Source organism: Typha angustifolia, chromosome 10 (genome assembly GCF_048772165.1).
Source record: "Typha angustifolia cultivar Huaian chromosome 10, ASM4877216v1, whole genome shotgun sequence".
Lineage (NCBI taxonomy): Eukaryota > Viridiplantae > Streptophyta > Magnoliopsida > Poales > Typhaceae > Typha > Typha angustifolia.
Window position 1 is genome coordinate 5,047,306 of NC_133248.1, and position 27,646 is coordinate 5,074,951.

Below are 27,646 nucleotides of genomic sequence, written 5' to 3' on the forward strand. Positions count from 1 at the left end.
TCGAAATTCATATCCTACCATCGTTGAGTCAAAAATGGAGCCAAAAATAGAGCAAGAGCCCGGTGCACTCCAATGCATCCGGCTCCATATATATTAAAATAATAATAAATTACTTAATAAATCATCTTAGCGTTATTATTTTTTAATAAAAAATATATGGTTAGAAAACTTTCATCCAGATCTTTAAAATAAGACTAATATTTAATAGTGTTAGAAGTAATTTTAAATTACTAATTTTTTTAATTAAATGCATCAAAATTATATTATATGAAATAAACATCGAAATAAGCATTACATGTCATTAATTAAAAATATCAAAATTACATTACTGAAAATAAGTAGAAATTAACCAAACATAATAAAAACAATAGATGTTTAACATTCTAGTAAGTCATCTCCGTAGCCACCGGTTCCGGTTCCATAGCCACCGATTCCGGTTTCATTTTTAATGTATTTCATGTTTGATATATTTCATATTTAATATATTTTAATATTTAATATTTATATTAGAAATAATTTTGAGTAATTATATTTTAGGACACATAATTTATTAGACTCATTTTTATAATAATAAAAAATTTAAAATTTAAATTAACTCAAAAATAATTTAATATTAGATTTATTTTAAAGGTCTCGATGAGACCTTTCCAATGATATTATTTTTATTAAAAATTGATTAATAAAATTAATTATATACTCAATTTAACTAACTAAATTATTTAATAAATAATATAAATAAAATTAAAATTATTAAATATAATAATTATTAAGTAATTTTTAATATTTCAAAAGGTTGAAATAACAAATAGAGCTGAGAATTTTATTTTTATGGTGGAGCTCTAAAACTAGCTCTAAATTTAGAGCTCGATTTGGAGCAGCTCCAAATTTAGAATTTAGGGCGCTATTGGAGTTGCTCTAATAGAAGAATAGAAGAATTCTCACTTGGGTAGGTTTTTCAGAACCCGTCCCTCCCCTCCATTCGCTCCCGTTGCCTCTCAAGCTCCTCGTTCACATGAAGCTGGTAACTCCTCTCTCTTTCCATGAAGTTGGCGTACCTACTCTCTCTCTCTCTCTCTCTCTCTCTCTCATATCTAACTATTGCTCTTTCTCCTCTACTTTGCTATGATGACAGACATGCCTTAGTGAAGGGAGTGGTTTCCACTTCCCTCCATGTCACATGCTTGAGCTGAGCGGCTTCCGTCTCCTCCTTGAATGCCCCCTCGACCTCTCTGCTCTCACTGTCTTCTCCCCAATTCGCACCACCACCTCCACCTCCACCTCCTCCCTCTCCGGCCTCATCAACGCCCTACCGTGGTACAAGACCGTCGCCGCCCTCCACCTCTGGGACCCATCTCTCATCGACGCCGTCTTGGTATCCTCCCCATCCGCTCTCCTTGGCATCCCCTTCCTCACCCGCAACCCCAAATTCACTGGAAAGGTGGTCAAATATTGAAAGATTTTGCAGGATTTTGGGATTTGTTCATTGTGTTGTGGTAGTTCTGATTTTTTTTTTTTGTCTTCTAGATTTATGCCACCGAAGTGACTGCTAGAATTGGGCGGCTGATGATGGAGGACCTTGTTGCGATGCACGCTGAGTTTGTGAGGTACCATGGGCCTGACGACAATGTGGGCCTGCCGGAATGGATGAAGTGGGAGGAGCTTAAAATTCTTCCATTGGAGTTGAGGAGAATTGTGATGGGGGAGGAGGGAGAGGAATTGGGCAGTTGGATGCCTCTGTACAGGTTTGTTTTACCTTACCTACTGTTAGTGTTATCTTTATCTGTTGTTAAATTCTAAGTCTTGTTTGACATATTTAAACTTAAGTTTTGACTGATACCTCGTATATGAACTAATAATTGTGTTATAGTAATAAAATACTTCTTTAGATTGATGGCAACTGCCTTGTTTTGATCTGATACCAGCAAACGTAGGAATTTGATCATGTCTTTGTGTTTGGAGTTGCAGCTGATATAATTTTGTATTAAGTTCGAACATCCCCTACATTTTTCTATATTCACTAATTAAGCAGATAACAACATAAAAGGTTGTACTTGTGCATGACATCTAAAAAGATAAGCTAAGTTTTATTGGTCATAGCATCCAAACTTAACTTCTTCAAAAACCATTTGTTTGGGTAGTTCTTGTCGTCTCTTTTTCAACCAGAGCAAATTGAGTTGGGTCAAACACATATTCAATTGTTTTTCAAGTTGGTAGGGTGCAGAAAAAAAATCGAAGGACCTAGACAAAAGTTTCTTTTTCATCTAATTTTGACATTTAAAAAACAAATTGAGTTACATAACTTTGTATTATTTCGATTGTTTCCTTAATTTGGAATATTATCTGAAAGAGCATCGGTTACTGACTTATTAGATTATGTGGCTCATTATCGCACTCTCTACTATATAATTCGTGCTAAAATGTAGTTCGATTGTTGAAACTTGAAGCTTGTTAATGGAAGCACACTGCATGCTGCATGTATAAGGATACTGGTCTTATGACATTCTTGGATTAAATGGATTTATGTCATAATTACCTTTGGAGTCTGCAACGTCATGATAATAGTAATTAAATGAAAATATTGTGAGCTTTCTATATGCAGAGTATTTTGCACATTATTGATAATGTTCACTCATGTATTGCGAGCTGTTGTTACTTAGACATCCTGGAGATGAGGAATAATGTGCACAAGAATATTGAGAATTATTGGGTCCCTTTGCATTTCAAGCTGATGTTCACTTTGAAATCTTTGATATTCCAAAGATACTGATTCATATAGTCTATCAGGTATAATTCAAGAACAGCAAGGAAATGTTTGAATAGTTCAATGTTGAAATACCAAATTTTGTGGACAATAACTTCAAAGTTTACTGTCAATTAGTAACTGATACTTACGTCTTGGTTTTTATTATATCTTGTGTGACATGTAAGGCCTGTTTGCTTGAGTCTTTTAGTAAAACAGGAGAAGGTTCTTATGAATTTTTACTTGCTTGTTTAGCTAACACTAACAAATCATGTTTAAGTAATCTATTTTGAGAAACATTGCTATATTAATCACAAAATTGTATGCAATGAGTCTCCTCTATTCACATCCTCTTCTCCTTCCACCTCTATCCACTACTGAATAAAAAAGGACACATTAAAAAAAAGTAAATTTAAGCATCCAAAGGAATCCCTTAACCCACAAAAAGTGAATCAACTTGGAGAAAAAAAGGCCATCTTAATGCAAAATCTGAGTTTCATTATCTTAGCTGTGTTTTTCCCAAGATTCTAAGTATTGGTTTTGGGATTAGGATCAGGTGCTTAAAAAAATGATACATATTAATCGTATTGGCTGTATCAATCTTTAATTTTGAATGGTTTGGATTGGGGATTGGCTAAATCGGCCATATCGGCCAATCTGTTTCAGCAATATGGATCGGGATCGGCCGATACTTCAATCTATGTTTTTCCCTTCTTTAATAAGATATTCTGGAGTTTGTTGTTTTTCACTATCTGGGGTATGTAATATCTGTACATCAGTGCTGCAGATGTAAAGAGAAGTATGCAGAAAATCCAGCCTGTGAAGTATGCTGAAGAAACTTGCTTTAATGGCACATTGATCCTAAAAGCCTTTAGTTCAGGTTTGGATATTGGAAGTTGTAATTGGACAGTAAGCAGCCCAAGAAGAAGTATTTCATACTTGTCGAGTTCTATATTCGAGTCAGCCCATGCAATGGATTTTGATTACCATTCTCTGAGGGGGAATGATTTGGTTATATTTTCAGATTTCTCATCCCTGAATAGCATGGATAATGATTGTGATAATACCAGTGGACGTGCATATCACAACAAAACAGATGAGAAAGATGCTTCTCGTTGTAGTGTATCAGATAAAAGGTATGATTGCCTTTCATTTTTTTCTTTTGTTCCTTACTAGGAGACATTCTGATATTAAAATTTTTAAACTAATATCTGTGAGTTATTTTGAATCATGCCATAGGGCTACTAGTGATAATAAAAGTCAGATAGTCAAAGACTTGTGTAACACTGATGAAAGTGTGGAGGAGACTGACAAGATCGGTTTCATCGCCTCCTGCATTATAAATTCTTTGAAAGCTGGAGGTTCTGTTCTGATTCCTATAGGTCGCCTTGGAGTGGTACTTCTACTATTGGAGCAAATATCAGAGACATTGGAGTATTCAAATATGAAGGTGATCCTTAAAATTGAACTCTCTCTCTCTCTCTCTCACTAAGTTAACCCCCTTTGAGTTCACAATATTGTGATGCATTATTTCACAATTGAAAGATATATGAAAAATCACAAAATTATTGTTGATGATCACATAGACACAGATAAGATTTGTCAAGCTAGCTGGATGGGTTTTATGTGTGATCATAGAACTGAAAAGTGAAAACTATGTTAAAGCTGTTCTCAGTTGCAGAAAAGGTTTCAAAAATAATTCGATATATGAACATGCATAATTTATCTAAGATGCCTAACAGTCTAGATAAAATGGTTAATAAGTGATCCTATTGAAAATTACTGACTGTTAAGCTTAAATGTTCAACATGAAGAGGCCCTTTTGCTTCAAGACATCTAGATCTTGATTAATTATATCATCATAGTCTTTTTTTATTATCTTTTTGCTGTACATTTTGTTTAGTACTCACTACTTTGTACTATTTGCCTTTCTCGGGTTAGTGCTCTTGCTTGACTTTCTTTAAGCTTGATCTTCTTTTTTTCTTGCCAATTTTCTACTCTATGTTTCATTCATCCAAATTCTGGTATGCTTGACATCATCATATTTGCTATCCTTTTCCTTATGAAATATTAAGTATTCTTCTTGCAGCACCTGTGGGGGCTTTAATAAAGGCATCCTTCAGTACCTATTAATGCAAAAAGTTTGTGAACTTCAGCATATGATGTATTCAAGATGGAATTATGATTTTTGTGAACCTCCTTTTCGCACTTGGTTATTAATATTGACTCTTTAGGTTGGCTTATAGACTAATCTGTCACTTTCCACTATCCTGTTGGATGATTATAAAAAACAAGTTATATGTGTAAATGTAGTGTTTGTGTTGTAGTGTTGTAGGCATCTTAGCCAAGTGTGCCAAACACCTATAACCACATATACAGACTTTTGTGTTTCTGTTCATTCTATGAGATATACAATCATAACTTGTGTGGGAATAGAGCATTAAAATAACTGAAATGTTACTCTTGTTTCCAAAGGATTTCATTGTTGCCACCACACGATAGTTACCAATGGATAGTTTCTCAGCACATTACCATGCCAACACTAACAGCAAGAAAGCTTCTGGATTAAGAAGTAAAAGAAAGGGAGAAAAGAAAAAGTCAAAAACAGAGGAAATGGACAGCGAGTGTTGGGCAAAGATGTGCGAGGAAGATGAAAGGTTATGGTTTGTTTAGTTATACGAATACTGATCAAAGTTTTGGGCCGCATAAATATCCACTATAAGGTCCGACTAAACCTGATTATTTTGATAATCTAAGTTATGATATTCGGTTTTAACATAATTAGTGAAGATAAAATGAGTTAGCTATTGGTCCTAGTTTGTTAGTTTGTTAACTAACTGTTTCAGATAAGCTATTTATATCCTCTAGTAATGATTCAATTGTTTAATACAGAAGTTTTCTTCTTCTCTCTTCTTCACTAGATTTGTTTCGGTTAGGTGAAATTTTATATGTGCAAATCCTGCTCAATATCTTTTTAACTTGACAAAACATTATCTCGTCATCTTCTTCTTCAACTTGTGTACATCATTGAAGTTGAAACACGAGTACCAAGCTGATGACTGGGCATGACCAGCTGGTGTATGATGGCGCACAACCTTAAAAGGGTGACTAGCTGGGAGTGACAACGAACTAAGGCTGGTGGTGCCTTTTGTAGTGATTTGGTACATATCATGGAAAAATAGAACTTTCATGCTGGTTGGCAGTTAGAACAAGATGCATCAGGTGGCTGGAATTATGCTGCCTTGCACAAAAGGATCTCCTTTTATTGTAGCTTATTAAGGCCGTCTTGTAACATGAAGTAAAAAATCTTAACCATTTAAGAGAATTAAAATAAAATGGTCCATGTGTGATTAAATCTATGAAAATCTCCATCATCGAAAAGAAAAAAAATCATAAATTTATTTCTCATTGCCTCCTCTAGGCACACTAATACCTAAGTATTGAAGTCCATCGCTTATTTGCTGTCCCGTTGTAATGAACTACTTTGTGAAAGATTGCCTTTGGTTGATTGTTGCTCGATGTGGATCACTTGTATCTCGGTGCCTTGGGATGTTGAAGAAGATGCATGGTAGAGGATGGTTTAGCTTTTTCGATGTGCTTCAAGACATGCATAATTTTAAAAGCACTCTGGCTATTTTTTTGCTCTTCACACCTTGGTAGAAAGTAAGCTCCTTTATATAAGGGATCCTTGGATGGATTGGGTAAAATCAGATGCCATGTCAATACCTCTGGTTTTGATGCGATCCGAGTTAGACATCAAGGGAATATTGGGCTCAATGGATTGAGTCTAGTTATCTTATCTACTTATTTAATTTAGTTAGAGTCTTAGTAGGTTGGTATTTTATTTAATTAGTAGCTAAATCTAACTCTGCGCAATTTTAGAAAAATATTTGTAGGATATTCCACAGACGTCTGAATAATATCAAACCACTTGAATAAAATCGCCAACCTTTAGATCTACAACTTTGGTATTCACGATTTTTCTACATTCGGAATCTATCTGCGGCGAAACGAAGGACTAATCCGAGAAGATGAGAAAAACTGATTTAGTTAAGTTGTTAGGATTGTTTAGATTTAATCTCTATAAATAATGTCTTATGGCTTGTATCTTAGATATGCATGAATGAAATGTTAATTAGCTATTGTCTTGCATCTTAGTATATCTGTCACGACCCAAGATAGGAATTATGACCGGCCATACACCTCAATGTGCTTGAGATACATGAAGCCTTACTAATACTACCTAAGTGTACAATGGCAAGAATAAATAAACGAAGAAGATTTGATTTATTAAATTTAAACTAATTGCAATAATTATAAAACAATATCATTGTTTTTGAGTCTTTAAACGAAATAAATTTAATATTTAATTTAAAATATAAAATCCAAAAGAGCGGAAAGGTAAATAGGTGGGTCCTAAGTGGAGGTGGGGTCCGGGTACGTCTTGCTCAGTCACCATGCTGACTCTTACCTAAGATAGATAGCTAAATAAAAAAAAGAAATCTATGAGCCAACAACTATAGCTCAGTGAGTGGAATCTACTCGAAAACCAAATAAATTCTAAAATTTTATAGTGTTAAATAAAACCTAAAATCAACGATATACATAACAATTTGCAATAGGCATGCTCTTAAATAATAACAATGATAACAATAGAGAGTTATAACTGGCAGCCTTGCACAGTTTTAACATATTAACATCTTCCTAATATTTGTACTATCATTTGTCTCAATGGGTCTATACCCTATGGATCCATATCAACTAGAAATCACCTCGAGATGACGTTCGGGATTTTTTCTCATAGCTGATCCGATTAGGGTCATCAGATGGTATCACTATGTGATCAACACACCGTGTCTTTTCCATTAACCGTTGAGAGAAGTTAGAGTCATCTAGAAAATTTTTCATTCATCCTAGGATTGTTTCCTAACCCCGCCAGAGTTACCTAAGAAAGTCACCGCAGTGATCTGATTTAGGACTTTCCTCTGAACTTCCAGATAGACTTGAGTCACCACGGAAAATTGCAAGCGATTTATACCGGGACTGTTATCTAAGTCGTACCAATACTAGTTTCATTTTTCTTTTCACTAAAATTTAATATTTGCACAAAGTATGACGATGCACTGAGTATAATGATTAACTGCACACAGAAAATGTAATAATTAAATTTGCATATAAGGGTAAAATAAATAATTTACACACAGTAAATTACATGATCTGACAAAGGTACGAAGTATAATAAAAATAAATATATGAGTGAACCCACTCACCTATGTCTAGGCAAGACAACTGAATCTCAAATCCCTAACTTACGTGCTAAAAATCACCACATTTAATAATAAATAACAATAATATTTTTAAATTAAAAAATATTAAAATTTTCTATAATTTAATTCAAAAATTAATAATTTGGGCCAAAACAAGCTCAATCAGTTGGGCTGGGCTACAGTTGGCTCGCAGCCCCACCGAACCAATACTTAAATGGATTGGGCCCAAGGCCCAATCCAATTAAGCTAATGGAATCGGGTCGGGTCCCTTGGATTTGGATCCAACCCGATTCGAATCCAAAACTTAAAGGAAGAAGGCCAGACTCGGGTGCCTTCTCCAAATCGAAGGGGACCCAAAGGGCGAGAGAGAGAGAGAGAGAGAGAGAGAGAGAGAGAGAGAGAGAGAGAGAGAGAGAGAGAGACGCCGATGGCCACTGCGGGCGACGGTTCATCGGTCGTGCCCTAAGCTCTACGACACCCACGTGATGCCGCTGTCATCGAGAGGTGGAGGATAAACCGCGTACGGTTATCGACTTCATGGCCGACGGTGACCGGAGCCATGAGGGCTCCAAAGGTGAACGCCTACGGCACGAGGCCAACGGCGAGAGGCTTCCAGTGATGGAGCGGCAGTGACCCGGCCGGCGTGACTCATCGACGAAGTCGAAACCTCACAAATTAGGTATTTCTATTTTAACCTAATGAACTGAAATTAAAATTGAGGGGTGGGAGAGGGATTACCAAGGAGTCACGTGGTGGTCTCCGATGGCTCCGGCGGCACTCCGGCAGGTTGATTCCACTGTGTGACTCTAATGGTGAGAAAGAAGAAAACGAAGGAGAGAAAATGGAGGAAGCTAAAGGGGGTTCAGGAGAGAGAATTAGGGTTTAATTTAAATATTAAAAGAAAATCCAAATATAATTTGATTTGGATTAGGCGAGATCTCCACTGTGCCTCGTCGCATGCCGGAGAAAGAAAGGGGAGGGGGTTGTACGTGTGCACCCTCTCTCAACCCCTTGTTTTTTTTTGGTTCTTAACAAAAAGAAATTTCGTCATCGAAATTAAAATTAGTATAATAAAAGTATAAAGTAATACCATAATAGTCGTTATGAAGACCGAGGAAATAGCTTCGGATGCTTCTCCCTCATTTTATCTTCACGCTCCCAAGTTGCTTCTTTTGGCCTATGGTTTTGCCACAAAATTTTCACGAAAGAGATTATCCTATTGCGAAGAGTTCTTTGCTGAGTCTCTAGAATTTCCATAGGTTGCTTCTCATAAGAAAGATTTTCCCGGATCTCCAAAGACTTGAAGTCGATCACATGGTTTGCACTAGGCACATACTTTCTTAATATGGATACATGGAAGACATTATGTACCTTGGCTAACCTAGGTGGCAGTGTTATTTGGTATGCCACCTCTTCAATGTGCTCTAACACCTCAAAATGTCTAATAAAACGAGGACTCAACTGGCCTTTCTTACCAAACCTGATCAATCTTTTCCAAGGTGACACCTTTAGGAAAATCATATCACCCACTTGAAACTCAAGATTTCTTCTCCAGTTATCAGCATAACTTTTTTGACGGCTTTTAGCTGTTAGAAACTTTTTCTTAATTTTGACGATTTTCTGTGTGGCATCTTGTATTATATCTGGCCCTAATAACTGTCTTTCACCAACCTCAAATCAGCAAAGTGGAGATCTGCATTTTTTATCATACAACGCCTCATAAGGTGCTAGCCCTAAATTTGAATGGTAGCTATTATTGTATGGGAACTCCATGAGTGGAAGGTGATCATCCCAATTTCCTTTCCACTCCAAAGAACATGCTCGTAACATATCCTCAAGGGTTTGGATTGTCCTCTCGGATTGTCCATCAGTTTACGGGTGATAAGCTGAACTGAATCTCAATTATGTCTCCATAGCTGAATGAAGACTCCGCTAGAATTTAGAAACAAAATGAGGATCTCGATCAGACACGATAGACAAAGGTGCGCCATGGAGTCGAATAATCTCCTTAATATAAAGTTGTGCAAGACGATTTAGAGAGTAAGTCATACGAACGGCCAAAAAGTGAGCAGACTTAGTTAATCTGTTCATGATCACTCAAATTGCATCATGATTTGATCTAGTGCGGGGAAGTCCCCAGACAAAGTCTATAGTCACGTCCTCCCACTTCCATTCCAATAAAGGCAAAGGTTGTAATATCTCTGCAGGTTTTTGGTGCTCAATTTTGATTTGCTGACAAATGAGACATCTGGCCACAAAGTTAGCTATGTCCTTCATGCCATTCCACCAAAAATTTTCTCACAAATCTCTATACATTTTTGTGCTGCCTGGGTGGATACTAAATCCTGAATTATGAGCCTCTGACATAATTTCATTCATTAACTCTTCACTGGTTAGGACACAGACTTGGTTCTGGTACTTGACTAGTCTTTCATCCGATCTCATATAGCCGGGAGCTTCTCCTTTCTCTAATCCTTCCAAGATCTTCTTGAGGTTGGCATCCTCTAATTGAGCAGTCTGGATGCGATCTAAAAGTGTAGGTTTGACCACTAGCCGGCTGTAAATAGCTGCTCTTTCTGGATTTGATGTTACTTCAATCTTCAAGCGTCTGAATTCTTCAATAATACACTGCTAACAAGTAAGTGCTGATAAGTGCCCCTTTGATGATTTCCTGCTCAAAACATCGGTTACCACATTTGCCTTCCCAGGATGGTAATGGATACTAACATTATAATCCTTGATTAATTCTAGCCACCTGCGCTGCCGCAAGTAGTGATGCCAAATCTTTAGTGCAAAAACCACCGCAGCCAACTCAAGGTCATGAGTAGGATAGTTCTTCTCATGAATCTTAAGTTATCTAGATGTATAAGCTATCTCTTTTCCATGTTGCATCAAAATACAACCAAGACCCTGTCGGGATGCATCACTATAAATTATAAAGTTATCGCCGTCTGTCGAAAGTGAAAGGATAGGAGCTGCAATCAATCTCTGCTTGAGTTTTTGGAAGCTATTTTCATAATCATCTGACCACTCAAATCCCACCCCTTTGTTGGTAAGGTGAGTAAGTGGCAAGGCAATTCGTGAAAATCCCTCCATAAACCTTCTACAGTAGCTTTCCTGTCACGATCCGAAATAGGAATCATGACCGGTCATGCATCTCAATATGCTTGAGATACACGAAGTCTTATTAATACTTTCTACGTGTACGATGGTAAAATAAATAAATAGAATGAAAATCTGCTATATTAAATTTAAAACTAATTGCAATAAATATAAAACAATGTTAATGTTTTTGAGTCTCTAAACCAAATAAATAAAACTTCTAATCTAAAGCATAAAATCTAAAGGAGCGGAAAAGTAAATAGGTGAATCCTAAGTGGAGGTGGAGTCCGGGTATATCTCGCTCAGTCGCCTTGCTGACTATTACCTGAGATAGATAAATAAATACAAAATACAAAAAAAAAAAATCCATAAGCGAACAACTATAGCTCAGTGAGTGCAATCTACTTGAAAACCAAATAAATTCTACATTATATTAATGCTGAAAAAGATTAAACTAAAAGCAACAATATCCATAATAATTTGCAATAAGTATGCTCTTTAAATAATAACAATGATAACAATAGAGAGAGTCACAATTTGTAACCTTGCACGTTTCAATATATTAATATCTTTTCAATATTTATAATGTCATATGTCTTAATAGGTCTAAACTCTGTGGATCCACATCAACTAAAAGTCATCTCGAGATGACGCTTGGGACTTTTCTTCATAGCTGATCCGGTTAGGGGTCATCAGATAGTATCACCCTGTGATCAACACATTGTCTTTTCTTCTAACCGTTGAGAGAAGTTAGAGTCATCTAGGAAATTTTCTCATTCATCCTGAGATTGTTCCCTAACCCCGCCAGAGTCACCTAAGAAAGTCACCGCAGTGATCTGATTTAGGACTTTCCCCTGGACTTCCAGATAGACTTGAGTCACCACGGAACATCGCAAGCAATTTATACCGGGACTGTTCTCTCAGTCGTATCAATACTAGTCTCGTTTTTTTTTCTTTTCACTAATTTCAATATTTGCACAAAGTATGGTGATGCACTGAGTATAATGATTAAATACACACAAAAAATATAACAATTAAATTTTGCACGTACGGATAAAATAAATAAATTTGCACACAGAAAATGTAACAATTAAAATTTTACACGTAAGGGTGAAATAAATAATTTACACACATAAAATTTACATAGTCTGATGAAGGTACGAAATATAATAAAATAAATATGTGAGTGAACCCACTCACCTGTGTCTAGGCAAGATAACTGAATCTCAAATCCCTAGATCACGTGCTAAAAATCACCAACTTTAATAATAAATAACAATAACATTTTTAATTTTAAAAAATATTAAATTTTTTTTCTACAATTTAACTCAAAAATTATTAATTTTGGGCCAAAATAAGCCCAAATCAGTTGGGCTGGGCTGTAGTTGGCCCGCAGCCCACCCAACTAACACCTAAATGGATTGGGCCCAAGGCCTAATCCAATTAACCAATGGAACTAGGTCGGGTTCCTTGGATTCAGATCCAACCCGACCCGAATCCAAAAATTGAAAGGGAGAAGACCAGACTCGAGCAACCGAGTCTGGTCTTCTCCAAGCCAAAGAGAGAGAGAGAGGGAGAGGAAAAGAGATAGAAAGGGAGAGTCCATCGGCGACCGCCGCCGTCGATGGTAGCTAGCCAACCCTAAGCTCCCCCCTATCACAATCGTGGCCATAGTAACCACACGAGGTGAAGGAGAAGAAGTTGCCGACGACGACGACCACACCCAACTCACGGTTGACGGTGATTAGAGTCACGAGGGCTCTCCTAGAAGCCAACCATGGCGCAAGGCCAACGGCTTGAAGCCCTTGAGCACGAGCAGCAACAGCCCGAAGCCGCTGGCCGGCGTGAGTTGTCGGCGAAGTTGAAATCTCACAAATTTAGGTATTTTCGTTTTACCTTATTAAACTGAAATTAAATTCGAGAGGTGGGAGAGGGCTTACCAAGGAGTCACGTGGTGGTCTCCGTTGGCTTCGGCGGTGCTTCGGCAAGCCGATTCCACGGCATGACTCTGATGGTGAGGAAGAAGAAAGCCAAAGAGGGGAGGAAGAAGAGAAAGAGAAGGGGGCTGAGGTGGTTAAGCAGAGAGAGAGGATTAGGGATTTAATTTATAGGTTAAAAGATCAAATCTAAACTAGATTCAGATTTAGTGAGATAATTGCGACTGCCTGTCGCGTGCCGGAGAGAGAGAGGGGAGGGGCTGCACGTGCAGAGCACGTGCACCCTCCTTTCTCAACCCCTAAATTTTATTTATTTATTTTTTCTCGTTCTTACAACTATTTCCAACAAAAAGAAATTTCGTCCTCGAAATTAAAACTGGTGTAACGAAAAGATAAAGTAATATCGTAATAGTCGCTATGAAGATTGAGGAAATAGCTTCGGATGCTTTTCCCTCATTTCATCTTCACGCTCCCAAGTTGCTTCTTCCGACTTATCGATTTGCCATAAAATCTTCACGAAAGAGATTACTCTATTGCGAAGAGTTCTTTGCTGAGTCTTTAGAATTTCCACAGGTTGCTCTGCATAAGATAGATTTTCTTAGATTTTCAAAGGCTCGAAGTCGATCACATGGTCTGCACTAGGCACATACTTTCTCAACATAGATACATGGAAGACATTATGTACTTTAGATAACCTAGGTGGTAAAGAAATTTGGTATGCCACCTCTCCAATGTGCTCTAATACCTCAAAAGACCCAATAAAGCGAGGACTCAACTTGCCTTTCTTACCAAACCTGATCAATCTTTTCCAAGGTGACACCTTTAGGAAAACCATGTCGCCCACTTGAAAGTCAAGGTTTCTTCTCCAGTTATCAGCATAGCTCTTTTGACGGCTTTGAGCTGCAAGAAGCTTTTCCTTGATTTTGACGATTTTCTGTGTGGCATCTTGTACTATATCTGGTCCTAATAATTGTCTTTCACCAACCTTAAACCAACAAAGTGGAGATCTATATTTTCTACTATACAATGCCTAGTAAGGTGCTAGCCCTAAACTCGAATGGTAGCTGTTATTGTATGGGAACTCCATGAGTGGAAGATGATCATCCCAATTTCCTTTCCACTCCAAAGAACATGCTCGCAACATATCCTCAAGGGTTTGGATTATCCTCTCGGATTGTTCATCAGTTTTCGGGTGATAAGCTGAACTGAATCTCAATCATGTCCCCATAGCTGAATGAAGACTTCGCCAGAATTTAGAAACAAAACGAGGATCTCGATCAGACACGATAGACAAAGGTGCGCCATGGAGTCGAATAATCTCCTTAATATAAAGTTGTGCAAGACGATCTAGGGAGTAAGTGATACGAATGGCCAAAAAGTGAGCAGACTTAGTTAATCTGTCCACGATCACCTAAATTGCATCATGATTTGATCTAGTGCGGGGAAGTCCCCAGACAAAGTCCATAGTCACGTCCTCCTATTTCCATTTCGATAAAGGCAAAGGCTGTAACATCCCTGTAGGCTTTTGGTGCTCAATTTTGATTTGTTGACAAGTGAGACATCTGGCCACAAAGTTAGCTATGTCCTTTTTCATGCCATTCCACTAGAAGTTTTCTCGCAAATTTCTATACATTTTTGTGCTGCCTGGGTGGATACTGAATCCTGAACTGTGAGCCTCTGACATAATTTCATTCTTTTAACTCCTTACTGGCTGGGACACAGATTCGATTCTGGTATTTTACTAGTCCTTCATCTGATCTCGAATAGCCATAAGCTTCTCCTTTTTCTAATCCTTCCAAGATCTTCTTGAGGTTGGCATCCTCTAATTGAGCAACCTGGATGCGATCTAAAAATGTAGGTTTGACCACTAGCCGGCTGCAAATAACTACTCTCTTTGGATTTGATGTTACTTCAATCTTCAGGCGTCTGAATTCTTTAATAATACACTGCTGACAAGTAAGTGCTGATAAGTGCCCCTCTGATGATTTCCTGCTCAAAGCATCGGCTACCACATTTGCCTTCCCAAGATGGTAATTGATACTAACATCATAATCCTTTCTGAGTGAAGTTATACTTGAGGCTCTTGTGATCAGTAGAAATTTCACAAGATTCTTCATAAAGGTAGTGACGCCAAATCTTTAGTGCAAAAACCACCGCAGCCAACTTAAGATCATGAGTATGATAGTTCTTCTCATGAATCTTAAGTTGTCTAGATGCATAAGCTATCACCTTTCCATGCTGCATCAAAACACAATCGAGACCCTGTCGGGATGCATCACTGTAAATTATAAAGTTGTCGCGCTCTATCGGAAGTGAAAGGATAGGAGCTGAAATTAATCTCTGCTTGAGCTCTTGGAAGCTATTTTTACAATCATCTGACCACTCAAATCTCACTCCCTTTTTGGTGAGCTAAGTGGCAAGGCAATCCGTGAAAATCCCTCCACAAACCTTCTATAGTAGCCTGCCAATCTAAGGAAACTGCGTACTTCAGATACTGAAGTAGGCCTCGGCCATTTGCTAACAGCCTCGATCTTCTCTTGATCCACCTTGACTCTATCCTTGTTGATTATATGTCATAAGAAAGCCACCCCATCCAACCAAAACTCGCACTTCTTAAACTTTGTATAAAGCTTTTCCTCATGAAGAGTTTGAAGTATTGTCCTCAGGTGTTCCTCATGCTTTTTTCTGCTCTTGGAATAGATCAATATATCGTCAATGAATATCACAACAAACTGGTCCAAGAAGGTTTTGAAAACCCAGTTCATTAAGTCCATAAAAGCTGTAGGCGCATTTGTAAGGCCGAAAGGCATCACTAAGAACTCATAATGGCCATAGCGAGTCCTAAATGCTGTCTTTGCAATATCTTCATTCTTGATCTTCAATTGGTGATAGCCAGACCTCAAATCGATTTTTGAGAAGACTTGAGAGCCTTGCAGTTGATCAAAAAGATCATCGATCCGGGGTAGTGGATACGTGTTCTTCGCGGTGACTTTATTTAACTCCTGATAATCAATGCAAAGACGCATCGATTCATCTATCTTCTATATAAATACAAGGTGATACACTCGAACGAATAAAATCCAAATCCAACAACTCTTGAAGTTGGGTCTGCAACTCTCTAAGTTCTGCTGGTGCCATCTTGTAGGGTGCCTTTGATATTGGTTCAGTGCCAGGGAGCAGGTTTATGGTGAAGTCTATCTCTCTATCAGGTGGAAGACTAGGTAGATCTTCAGGAAAAACATCTGAAAATTCATTCACCACTTGAAGTTCATGAATCTCCTGCCCTGCATGCTCTACGCCCATTACCGATGCCAAAAAGCCTGGGCACCCTTTCTTCATTAATCGATTTGCTTGATGTGCTGAAATAATACTGGTCATAGAAATCTTTCACTTACCCTGGAAGAAAAATTCTGGCTTCTCCGGGATAGAAAATGTAACCCTTTTCATTCTACAATCTACTATAGCATGATGTGCAGATAGCCAATCCATACCCAGTATAACGTCAAAATCATGCATGTCTAGACAAATAAGATCTACTGAAAGTTTTTGATCGTCTATCTTCTACTAAACAAGATCTGCAAATAAGATTTAAAAGCATGGTCCTCCTTATGGGTGTAGTCACTGCTAAATATGATTCCATAATCTCAGGTTTAATAGGTAATAAGGAAAGAAAATCAGGTGAACCAAAAGAGTGTGAGGCTCCAGAGTCTATAAGGACTTTAGCTGGTATGGAAGAAATAGATAATGTACCTTGCACCACGGATGGTGAGTGCTCAACCTCTTCCTGCGTTAAAGTATAGATTCTTCCTTTTTTCTCTGGCTTCGCTCTTGGATTTCTGCTACTTGCTGGAGGCCTATTGTTTGCTGTGCCAGACTGGGACGGTCGATGCTGTTGATCCTGCTGAGAAGTTGGACGCCATCCCCTACGTGGTGCTCTGCAATCTCTCGCCAAGTGGTCGGGTCCCCCATAGTTGTAGCAGATTCGGGGTACTCCATTGCACCCAACACTAGACGAATAGGAGCATCCACACCTCGTACAATTTTTGAGCTGACTCTGTTTGGGACCTCCCCTAGAAGAGTTTGGTTCACTCCCAGCCCTCAAAGGCTACCCAGACGACTGACCACCTCCTTTGTTTTGCTCTTGGTATCTTCTCTGCTTCTTCTGTGGATGCTGCTGTTCTCGTTCTTAGCAAAGCTCCCCAATGTTTTTCTCGGCGAGGAGTGCCTTAGACACCATTTCTGGAAGTGTCTGGCACTTGAATAGTGATATCCTATCTCTGATGGCTGGTCGCAACTTACCCTCAAAGAAGCTAACTTTCTCATCCTCGCTCGCTGCTATATGTGGAACAAATCGCAACAACTCAGTGAACCTCGTCTCAAAGTCTACCACAGACATGCCTTCCTGTCTCAGCTCAAAGAACTCGTCATGTTTCTTTTTCTTTAAGGCCCGAGGATAGTACTTCTCAAAGAAAATCCTCTTAAAGTTTCCCAAAGTCAGCTCTTTTTCCCGTAAAATGAACTGGCGCTCAATCATCTGCCACCAATGCTCTGCTCGATCCTCAAACATATAGGTTGTCAAAGCAACCCTTTGATCCTCTGAACAATTCGATACTCGCTATATCTTCTCGATCTGCAGCAGCCATGCCTCTGCTTCGATCAGATCAGTAGTCCCTCTAAAGGCAGGTGGAGATGCCTTTAAAAATTTCGTAAACACTGTATCCCTATCTAGACTAAGGGGCTTTGACTTTGATGTAGTCGGAGTCTGCGATGACTGTCCTCCAATGGCCTGAAGAAGGGTTTGTAGCATTGATATTACTATATGAGTAGCAGGAACTAGGGCAGGAGTAGGGATCTGGGCAGGGGTAGGAGTCTGGATAGGAGTAGGAGCAGTTTTCGATCCAAAACCAGGAATAGCAGTTGGTACAAGAGCTGACGCTTGAGCAGGAACCGACTCTTGCTTCCTACTCCTGTTAGGAGATAAAATGTGGGCCACAGCTCCTCGTCGACGACGATGTATATATTGCCCCTTCACGATTTATAAATGAGAAAAATAATTTTACTGAATATAACAAAAATTTCGTAACAAACCTGAGCTTATGCCATCGGACCTCTATACAACTCTAAGGGTGATTTAGGATGACTAAAACTTGGCTCTGATACCAACATTGTCACGACCCGAGATATGAATCATGAGTGGCCATACACCTCAATGTGCTTGAGATACATGAAGCCTTATTAATACTACCTAAGTGTACAATGGCAAAAATAAATAAACGAAGAAGATCTGCTTTATTAAATTGAAACTAATTGTAATAATTATAAAACAATGTCATTGTTTTTGAGTCTCTAAACGAAATAAATTTAATATTTAATATTTAATTTAAAGTATAAAATCTAAAAGAGCGGAAAGGTAAATAGGTGGGTCCTAAGTGGAGGTAGGGTCTGGATACGTCTCGCTTAGTCACCATGCTGACTCTTACCTAAGATAGATAGCTAAATAAAAAAAAGAAATCCATGAGCCAACAATTATAGCTCAGTGAGTGGAATCCACTCGAAAACTAAATAAATTCTAAAATTTTATAGTGTTAAATAAAACCTAAGATCAACGATATACATAACAATTTACAATAGGTATGGTCTTAAATAATAACAATGATAACAATAAAGAGTCATAACTGGTAGCCTTGCACAGTTTCAACATATTAACATCTTCCCAATATTTATACTATCATTTGTCTCAATGGGTCTATACCCTATGGATCAACATCAACTAGAAATCACCTCGAGATGACGCTCGGGATTTTTTCTCATAGCTGATCCGGTTAGAGTCATCAGATGGTATCACTATGTGATCAACATACCGTGTCTTTTCCATTAACCGTTGAGAGAAGTTAGAGTCACCTAGAAAATTTTTTATTCATCCTAGGATTGCTTCCTAACCCCGCTAGAATTACCTAAGAAAGTTACCGCAGTGATCTAATTTAAGACTTTCTTCTGGACTTCTAGATAGACTTGAGTCACCACGGAAAACCGCAAGCGATTTTTACTGGGACAGTTATCTAAATCGTACCAATACTAGTTTCATTTTTCTTTTCACTAAAATTTAATATTTGCATAAGGTATGACGATGCACTGAGTGTAATGATTAAATGTACATAGAAAATGTAACAATTAAATTTGCATATAAGGGTGAAATAAATAATTCGCACAGTAAATTACATGGTCTGACAAAGGTACAAAGTATAATAAAAATAAATATGTGAGTAAACCCACTCACCTGAGTCTAAGCAAGACAACTGAATCTCAAATCCCTAACTTACGTGCTAAAAATCACCACATTTAATAATAAATAACAATAACATTTTTAAATGAAAAAATATTAAATCTTTTTACAATTTAATTCAAAACTTAATAATTTGGGCCAAAACAAGCCCAATCAGTAGGGCTGGGCTGCAGTTGGCACGTGGCCCACCTAACCAATACTTAAATGGATTGGGCCCAAGGCCCAATCCAATTAAGCTAATGCAATCGGGTTGGGTCCCTTGGGTTCAGATCCAACCCAACCCGAATCCAAAACTTAAAGGGAGAAGGCTAGACTCGGGTTGCCCGAGTCTGCCTTCTCCAAATCGAAAGGGAACCAAAGGGCGAGAGAGAGAGAGAGAGAGAGAGAGAGAGAGAGAGAGAGAGAGAGAGAGAGACGCCGGCGGCCACTACGGGCGACGGTTCGTCCGATGTGCCCTAAGCTCCTCGACGCCCATGCGATGTCGTCGTCCTCGCGAGGTGGAGGAGAAACTGCGTATGGTGATCGACTTCATGGCCGACGGTGATCAGAGCCACGAGAGCTCCAAAGGTGAACGCCCATGGCACGAGGCCAATGGCAAGAGGCTTCCAGTGATGGAGTGACTCGAAGCCGTTGGCTGGCGTGACTCACCGACGAAGCCGAAATGGTGTCGTCTAGCCTTTACCAACCAACACCGCCTCTTTTGTCGGAATGGTGTCGTCTAGCTTCCAATCTCCCTCATTCGTCGATCCCCATAGTCTCGTAGAGTAGGCATACTTCTCCCCCTTCTTCTCTTCTAAACTATCAATCTATTTAACCACCACCATCATCGTCCACCATCGACGCCATCTCCATAATCATTTACAAGCCAATCCACACCTGCCACCTACACCACTGTTGGTTTGTCATCCAGATTAGGCCCCAATATCATCCTAAGTTGAGAAGGCTCTGAATATCAAAAACCTAGATCTAGAAGTTATGGAACTATTCCAATAAGTTTCGTAATTTTTTGGCATTTAGAAAATATTTAGCAAATATTCTCCTTCAATTGTGCAGAACTATCCGCGATTCAAATCAACCCCAAGTTGGTTCATATCAGGTTTGTTGTCATGATCCGAAATAGGAATCATGATCGGCCATGCATCTCAATATGCTTGAGATACACGAAACCTTATTAGTACTTTCTACGTGTACGATGGCAAAATAAATAAATAAAATGAAGATTTGCTTTATTAAATTTAAAATTAATTGCAATTAATATAAAACAATGTTAATGTTTTATAGTCTCTAAACGAAATAAATAAATTTTAAATCATATTAATGCTGAATAAAATTAAACTAAAAATAACAATATTTATAACAATATGCAATAGGCATGCTCTTTAAATAATAACAATGATAACAATAGAGAGAGTCACAACTTGTAACCTTGCACGGTTTTAACATATTAACCGAAACGGTCCCGATCCCAGCCGGTTGATTGGTTTCGGCTGTTTCGGCCGAAACCCGATCCATTTCGGTCGGGATCGGCCGACGCCGATCCCGACCGAAACGTGTGGGAACGTGGCGGATCCGACCCCGGGGACATCAATAATTGATGTCCCCACCCCCCACCTACCTCTCTCCCTTTTCTCTCTCTCTATTTTTTCCTCTCTCTCTTTTCTTTCTTTCTTTCTTTTTTTCTCACGGATCTCTTACTCTCTTTCTCACTGGCGACTGAGTAGTGAGTAGATCTCCGTCTCTTTGGTGACCTCGACCTCCGGCGATGTTCTTCGACGACCTCGATCTTCGGCGACCTTGGGTAAGTTTTTTTTTTTCAGTTTTTTTTTCCATTGTGTAGCAGCTGCTGCTGCGCAACATGCTGCTGCAGCTCACAGTAGCAGCATAGCAGCAGTAGCATGCTGCTGTGAGCTGCAGCAATGCTACTGCAGCAGAGACTTCTCTACTGCTTGCTACAGCAGAAGCAGCAGTAGCTTCTCTGCTGCAGCAGCGCCTGGTGCTGCTTATGCAGTTATGCCTCATAAATTTTAAATTATTTTATATTTTATTTTGATTTTTTTTTTATGTTTTTTAGTTGCAGTTTTGCAGAGCTAAAATATCAATGGCTCCAAAAGAGAAGGCATATGATACCGACATTGGGTGGCAACATTGTAGCACTATTGGGCAAGATAAAAGACGCGTTAAATGCAACTGGTGTGGAAAGGAAATGAGTGGTGGTGTCAGCCGTTTGAAAGAACATTTAGCTGGAAGATAAGGAAATATAGCAACTTGCACTCAAGTGTCTTTAAAAGTTAGAAAACAGATGTTGGCTCATTTAATTGACAAAAAGAATGATAAATAATCTGCACAACAAAGAGAGTCAATGATTTGTGAAGAATTGATGCATAATCCTGTACACGTTGATGATGATAGCAGTGAGCAAAGTGAGGAGGATGAGGAGAGACAGATGAGGAGGGCAATAAAAGAGAGCAGAAATATACATAGAGAAGAGGAAGAGATGAGAAAAAACACTGGTGGTAACTTTCAGAGATCTAGATCAGTTAATATACGAGGAGAGAATATGGGGGCAGCAGTTCTACCCATAGGACTTTTGGTGTTACAGCAGAGTCTGAAAATATTGGATCAATGGATACGTATCTTCAGAAAAAAAGGGGTCGTACACAGATTTTAATTAAGACAGCTCTCAAAAGAATTAAAAATACAAAGAAACACATTGGTAGAGCTATCTTTAAATTTTTCTTTTACAACCATATTCCTTTCAATGTAGCTGATAGCCCTTATTATCACACTATGGTGGATGCTATACAATCAGTAGAGCCCGGTGTTTCCCCTTCTAGTTCAAATGATATTACTACTAAATATCTTGACTCAGAGGTAGATAAATTTCATACTTATATTGAGACATTTAAACGGTATTGGGATGAATTTGGTTGTACACTGATGTGTGATGGGTGTACACAAAACAGAAGAAATATAATTAATGGGGACAATATTTTTGAAGTCTGTGGATGCTACTGCTCATTTCAAAAATGCAGATTATATTTGTCAGTTGATGGATGAGGTGGTATAAGAAATCGGTGAAAAAAGAGTAGTCCAAGTGGTTACTGATAATAGGGCAAATTATAAAGCTGCTGGAAATTTATTGATGATTAAAAGATCTCATTTATATTGGACGTCATGTGCTGTACATTGTATTGATCTGATGTTAGAGGATATTGCAAAAGAGCCTGAAATTGACGTGGTCATATATGAAGGTCAGAGGTTTACAAATTTTATATATAACCATGGTTGGGTTCTTAATTTATTTAGGCAGATGACTGGTGGTAGGGAGATCATCAGACCTGACGTCACTAGATTTGCCACTCACTTTTTAGCCTTGGAGAGCATCATGCGCTACAAGGATAATTTTATGTTGATGTTTACATCACAGGAATGGTCTATGAAAATTAAGAATATGAAACCTAAAGATAAATCTTTAGGTGAAACTTTGAAAAATATGGCTCTTGGAAATACATCTTGGGATAATATTACAATTGCCACTACAGTATTTGAGCCTCTTGTCAAAGTATTAAGAATTGCAGATAGTGATGACAAGTCTGAGATGGGTTTTCTTATATGAGGCAATGGACATAGCTAAAGAATCAATAAAAAAAAAATGTGGGCCAAAGTTATAGGAAGTGGTGGAAGATGATTGATTTTAGATGGAACAAACAACTACATAGAGATATATACGTTGCTGGTAAGCATGCTTTTAAGTTTTAAGTTTTAATTTACTTTTATTTATGAATATTTAAAAATTTGAATGTTTACAAATTTTAAATTTCTAAAGGGTATTTTCTTAATCCAAGATTTCAATTTTCTAAAAATGTCAATAATGATAGTGAAGTCTTGTTGGGGGTTAGAAACCCGATATTCATAAACAAATCATGTGCGATAAAGAAATAAGTTATGATTCAATTAAATAATTTTATTATTATTTGTTTTAAGTTTTAACTTTCAATAATCAACATAATCAATAAGCTAATAATATATTTCTGATTTCAGATTGAGAGATGGGCAATTCAGTACTGCTAAAGTTGCTGCAGCTATATCTCATAATACTTCAGCTAAATGGTGGTCTATTTATGGATGGGAGGAGGCACCAAATTTGACGCCAATAGAAAAGAAGATTTTAAGTCAAATTGTGTCTTCATCAAGTGTGAAAGAAATTGGATTACTTTTTCCTTAATCCACACAAAAACACGCAACCGATTGACAATGGAAAGATTGGAGAAGTTAGTTTTTTGTCATTATAATATGAGATTGAGGGAAAGAAATTTAAAAAGAAAGGCAGAAAATGAACAATTGATTGATTTAAATCATATTTTTGATGAAGAACACCCCTTGACTCAATGGATCAGAAAAATAGAGGATAGGTTATTAGATGACAGAGATAATCCATGGTTAGATGAAATATTGGGAGAGACCACGACGAGGGCAGAGGTTGGTACGAGTCATTCAGCAGCGAGAGATAGTATACCTACTAGTACTAGTTATAGTCCTGATGATACATATGGTGGTGAGATCATTCCATCTATATTTGTTGAGGAAAGTCAAGGAGGCATAAGGAGTGAATACAGAGAAACTGAGGATATATATACATATCAGCGACGTCGTCATGAGATGCATTTTGGTTCCTATGATTATGGTACATCGAGTATTTATTGTTTGGAGCTATCATAAGATTCATATGCTAGTTATTATCCTCAGTATCCTTAGTATACTCAGGCACAAGATCCAAATGCTGGTTATTATCCTCTTCAAACGCAAGTCACACAACAAGATCCATACAATATGACTAGTATGATGGAATCACTTTTTGTAGCATCAGGTCCCAGACATCAATATTTATAAACTTATGGTGATTATGATGATGAAGACTATAGAAATTTACGAGAATCAGTTCGGTATTCAACAAAGTTTTAAATTTTGAGTAAGTTAATACATTTTTTTTTAACTTTTTAGACTTCATATGTGAGTAATTTTTGTTTTCTTATTTTTTGTCATTTTTTCTAAATTTTTCTGCATTTTTAAATAATATTTAAAATTTTATATAATTAAAAAATAGTCTGATCCGATACGAACGACCGATACGTATCGTTTTTTTGGATGGCCGATACCGATCCCAATCCCGATATTGGGAACCTTGATATTTATAATGTCATATGTCTCAATGGGTCTAAACCATGTGGATCCACATCAACTAGAAGTCACCTCGAGATGATGCTCGGGACTTTTCTTTATAACTGATCTGGTTAGGGTCATCAGATGGTATCACTATGTGATCAACATACTCTATCTTTTCCACTAACCGTTGAGAGAAGTTAGAGTCAGTTAGGAAATTTCTCATTCATCCTAGGACTGTTCCCTAACCCCGCTAGAGTTACCTAAGAAAGTCACCACAGTGATCTGATTTAGGACTTTTTCCCGAACTTCCAAATCGACTTGAGTCACCACGGAAAATCGCAAGTGATTTATACCGGGACTATTATCTAAGTTGTACCAATACTAGTCTCATTTTTTTTTCACTAAATTTAATATTTGCATAAAGTATAGTGATGCACTGAGTATAATGATTAAATGCACACAGAAAATATAACCATTAAATTTTCGCATGTACGGATGAAATAAATAGATTTGCACACAGAAATTGTAATAATTAAATTTTTGCACGTAAGAGTGAAATAAATAATTTGCACACAGAAAATTTATATAGTCTGACAAATGTACGAAATATAATAAAATAAATATGTGAGTGAACCCACTCACTTGAGTTTAGGCAAGACAACCGAAATCTCAAATCTATAGCTCACGTACTAAAAATCACCACCTTTAATAATAAATAATAATAAATTTTTTAATTTAAGTAATATCAATATTTCTAAAAGTTAAAAACTAAAAAAAACTAAAATGAGTTTAATTTACCCATTGGATTGGGTTGGGCTATTTTTGGCCCGGCCCATTCCAAAAATGGAACTAATCAGGCTGGGCCAAGGCCTAGCTGAGAAAATGGATTGGGCTGCGGGTTAGCCCGTAGCCTATCCAATTTAAATTGGTTCGGGTCGGGTTCCTTGGATTCGGATCCAGCCCGACCCGAATCCAACAACCTAATAGGAGAAGGCTAGATTCAGGTTGCCCGAGTCTGTCTTCTCCAAGTCGAAGAGAGAGAGAGAGAGAGAGAGAGAGAGGAAAAGAGAGAAAGGAAAAGAGAGAGGAAAAGAGAAAGACGCCGACGGCTACCGCGGCGACGGTTCGCCAGCCGCACCCTCAGCTCCCCAACACCCATACGGTGCCGCCGTCCTCGCGAGGTGGAGGAGAACCCGCGAAGGGCGGTCGATCCCATGACCGATGGCGACCGGAGTCACGAGGGCTCTAACGGTGAACGCCCACGGCACGAGGCCAACAGCAAGATGCTTTCAGACTGAGCGGCTGCGACTCGAAGCCGCCGACCGGCCAGATTTGCCGATGAAGCCGAAGAACCCCCAAATTAGGTATTTTTAATTTACTTTATTAAATTGAAATTAAATTTGAGGGGTGGGAGAAGGTTTACCAAGGAGTCACGTGGTGCCCTCTGATGGCTTCGGCGACGTTCCGGCAGGCCGATTCCACGGCGTGACTTCAACGGTGAGGAAGAAGAAAGCGAAAGAGGGGAGGAAGAAGAGAGAGAAGAGGGGAAGGGCTTTCTAGAAAGAGAAATCTAGATCTAATCCGATCCGGATTAGGCGTGATTTCTCTCTGTGCCTCGTCGCGTGCCGGAGTGGGAGAGGGGAGGGGCTGCACATGTAGAGCACGTGCACCCTCCCCTCTCTCAACCCCTAAATTTTTTTTTTCTCTAATTCTTACATTTGTACTAGGCAAAACTTCTAAGGAAAACTTCTATCGGAATTTGAAATTGAACTTTTCTTTCTCAGTTCTGTGTATGCCATTAAAACCCCATAAGTGTCATTAGAGTGCAATCTAAGCTTCCTTTCCTGTGCCTATGTTGCATTCGAATACTATCTGATAGAGGCTATTGAATTTGCTTTCTTTTCATTTTGATTTTTAATCTCTTTGCATAATCTGATTTTCTTTAAGTAGTGTTCCTTGAGATTGTATACATAAATCTAGTTTGTACCAACTCTAATACAAGTGATTTTTTTTTATTCACGAATTTGCCATCACAAAATAATTGCACTAATATTTTTCCCTTTGGCAATTTCATGACAAAACACTAACCTAAACAAATCTCTAAAGTTTTCAAAGAACCTAGAGTTGAGATAACATACTTATCTTTGAAAAGAAAGCTCCTGCAAAGATCACAAATATTAGAAACTCTGTGAAACAGAAGTGTATAAATAAGAAATTAGTTTGATAAATGATTTTCAAATTAAACCCCAAATCAATTTTTCACACTTCAAATTCAACAATAAAAAAATTCAGCACATGAAATTGAACTGTTTTCAAATTTGGTACACTAATCGTTGATCATTCATATTAGGTACCCATATTCATGATTTCTACCACAGCACAAGAGACATTGGCTTTTACCAATGCTGTGCCAGAATGGCTTTGCAAGAAGCGCCAAGAAAAGGTTATATCTCAATACATTTATATGATTATTCTACTGCGTGGAACATTTAGATGGTGAATGAGGCCGATCATGTTGATTTCCTGCAGCTATTCTCTGGTGAGGCACTGTTTAGCCATTCTGATCTCATGAAAGAGGACAAGCTTTGTCTATTTTCCTTATTATACTCCACAGACTTGCTGTAAGAACTTTTCCAACATTTATGATTATTTTGTTGATCTATCATGACAAAATTGTTGAGTCAATACTTGGATAGTTTTCCTTGTAAGTTCTTATTTGCTTGCTGCCTTACATCTTTAAAAAGGGATGCAATAGAGAACAATACGATTCAAATTTCAATGAGACGAACAGTTACATGGAGTCCCTTTCCATTTGAATTAGATAAATTACAATTTCAGTTAAATTTTTTGTTCTTACATTTTGGAAAGATGAGTAATTTTGATTGTTAGCCCAACTTTTTTGACTTCATTTTAGCTTTCCAATGTTGTTCTTGTTCAAATATTAAGTACTACCTTGAAGGATTGATGACTTCTAATTTGATATTTATGATAGTTATTGTTTGTTCTATGTTAATTCTCATATGTAATTGCATGATTATGTTTTAACAAAGATTTTAGTGTTCATTTTGGGGTTTATGGGAAGCCTATGTATAGCTAGGAAATCGTATTGTATATTTACACTAGTAGTGAAAACGACTCTTATGAGTGTCCATCA

At 37.9% G+C, this 27,646-nt stretch overlaps 1 protein-coding gene across 4 annotated transcripts in view; it reads left to right on the plus strand.

The window, feature by feature from the left end:
• Positions 1-893: 893 nt before the first annotated feature.
• Positions 894-27,646, plus strand: part of LOC140769154 (uncharacterized) — a 51,709-nt gene continuing 24,956 nt past the window's right edge. For 2 of the 4 annotated variants that reach the window (XM_073109748.1, XM_073109749.1), the window contains exons 1-7: positions 894-1,021; positions 1,133-1,438; positions 1,525-1,742; positions 3,520-3,876; positions 3,980-4,190; positions 26,843-26,935; positions 27,022-27,113. In XM_073109748.1, the coding sequence (XP_072965849.1) occupies positions 1,013-1,021; positions 1,133-1,438; positions 1,525-1,742; positions 3,520-3,876; positions 3,980-4,190; positions 26,843-26,935; positions 27,022-27,113 (1,286 nt within the window). In that variant the 5' untranslated portion in view covers positions 894-1,012. The remainder of the gene's footprint in view (positions 1,022-1,132; positions 1,439-1,524; positions 1,743-3,519; positions 3,877-3,979; positions 4,191-26,842; positions 26,936-27,021; positions 27,114-27,646) is intronic. The other 2 variants (XM_073109750.1, XM_073109751.1) reach the window with 2 other exon arrangements.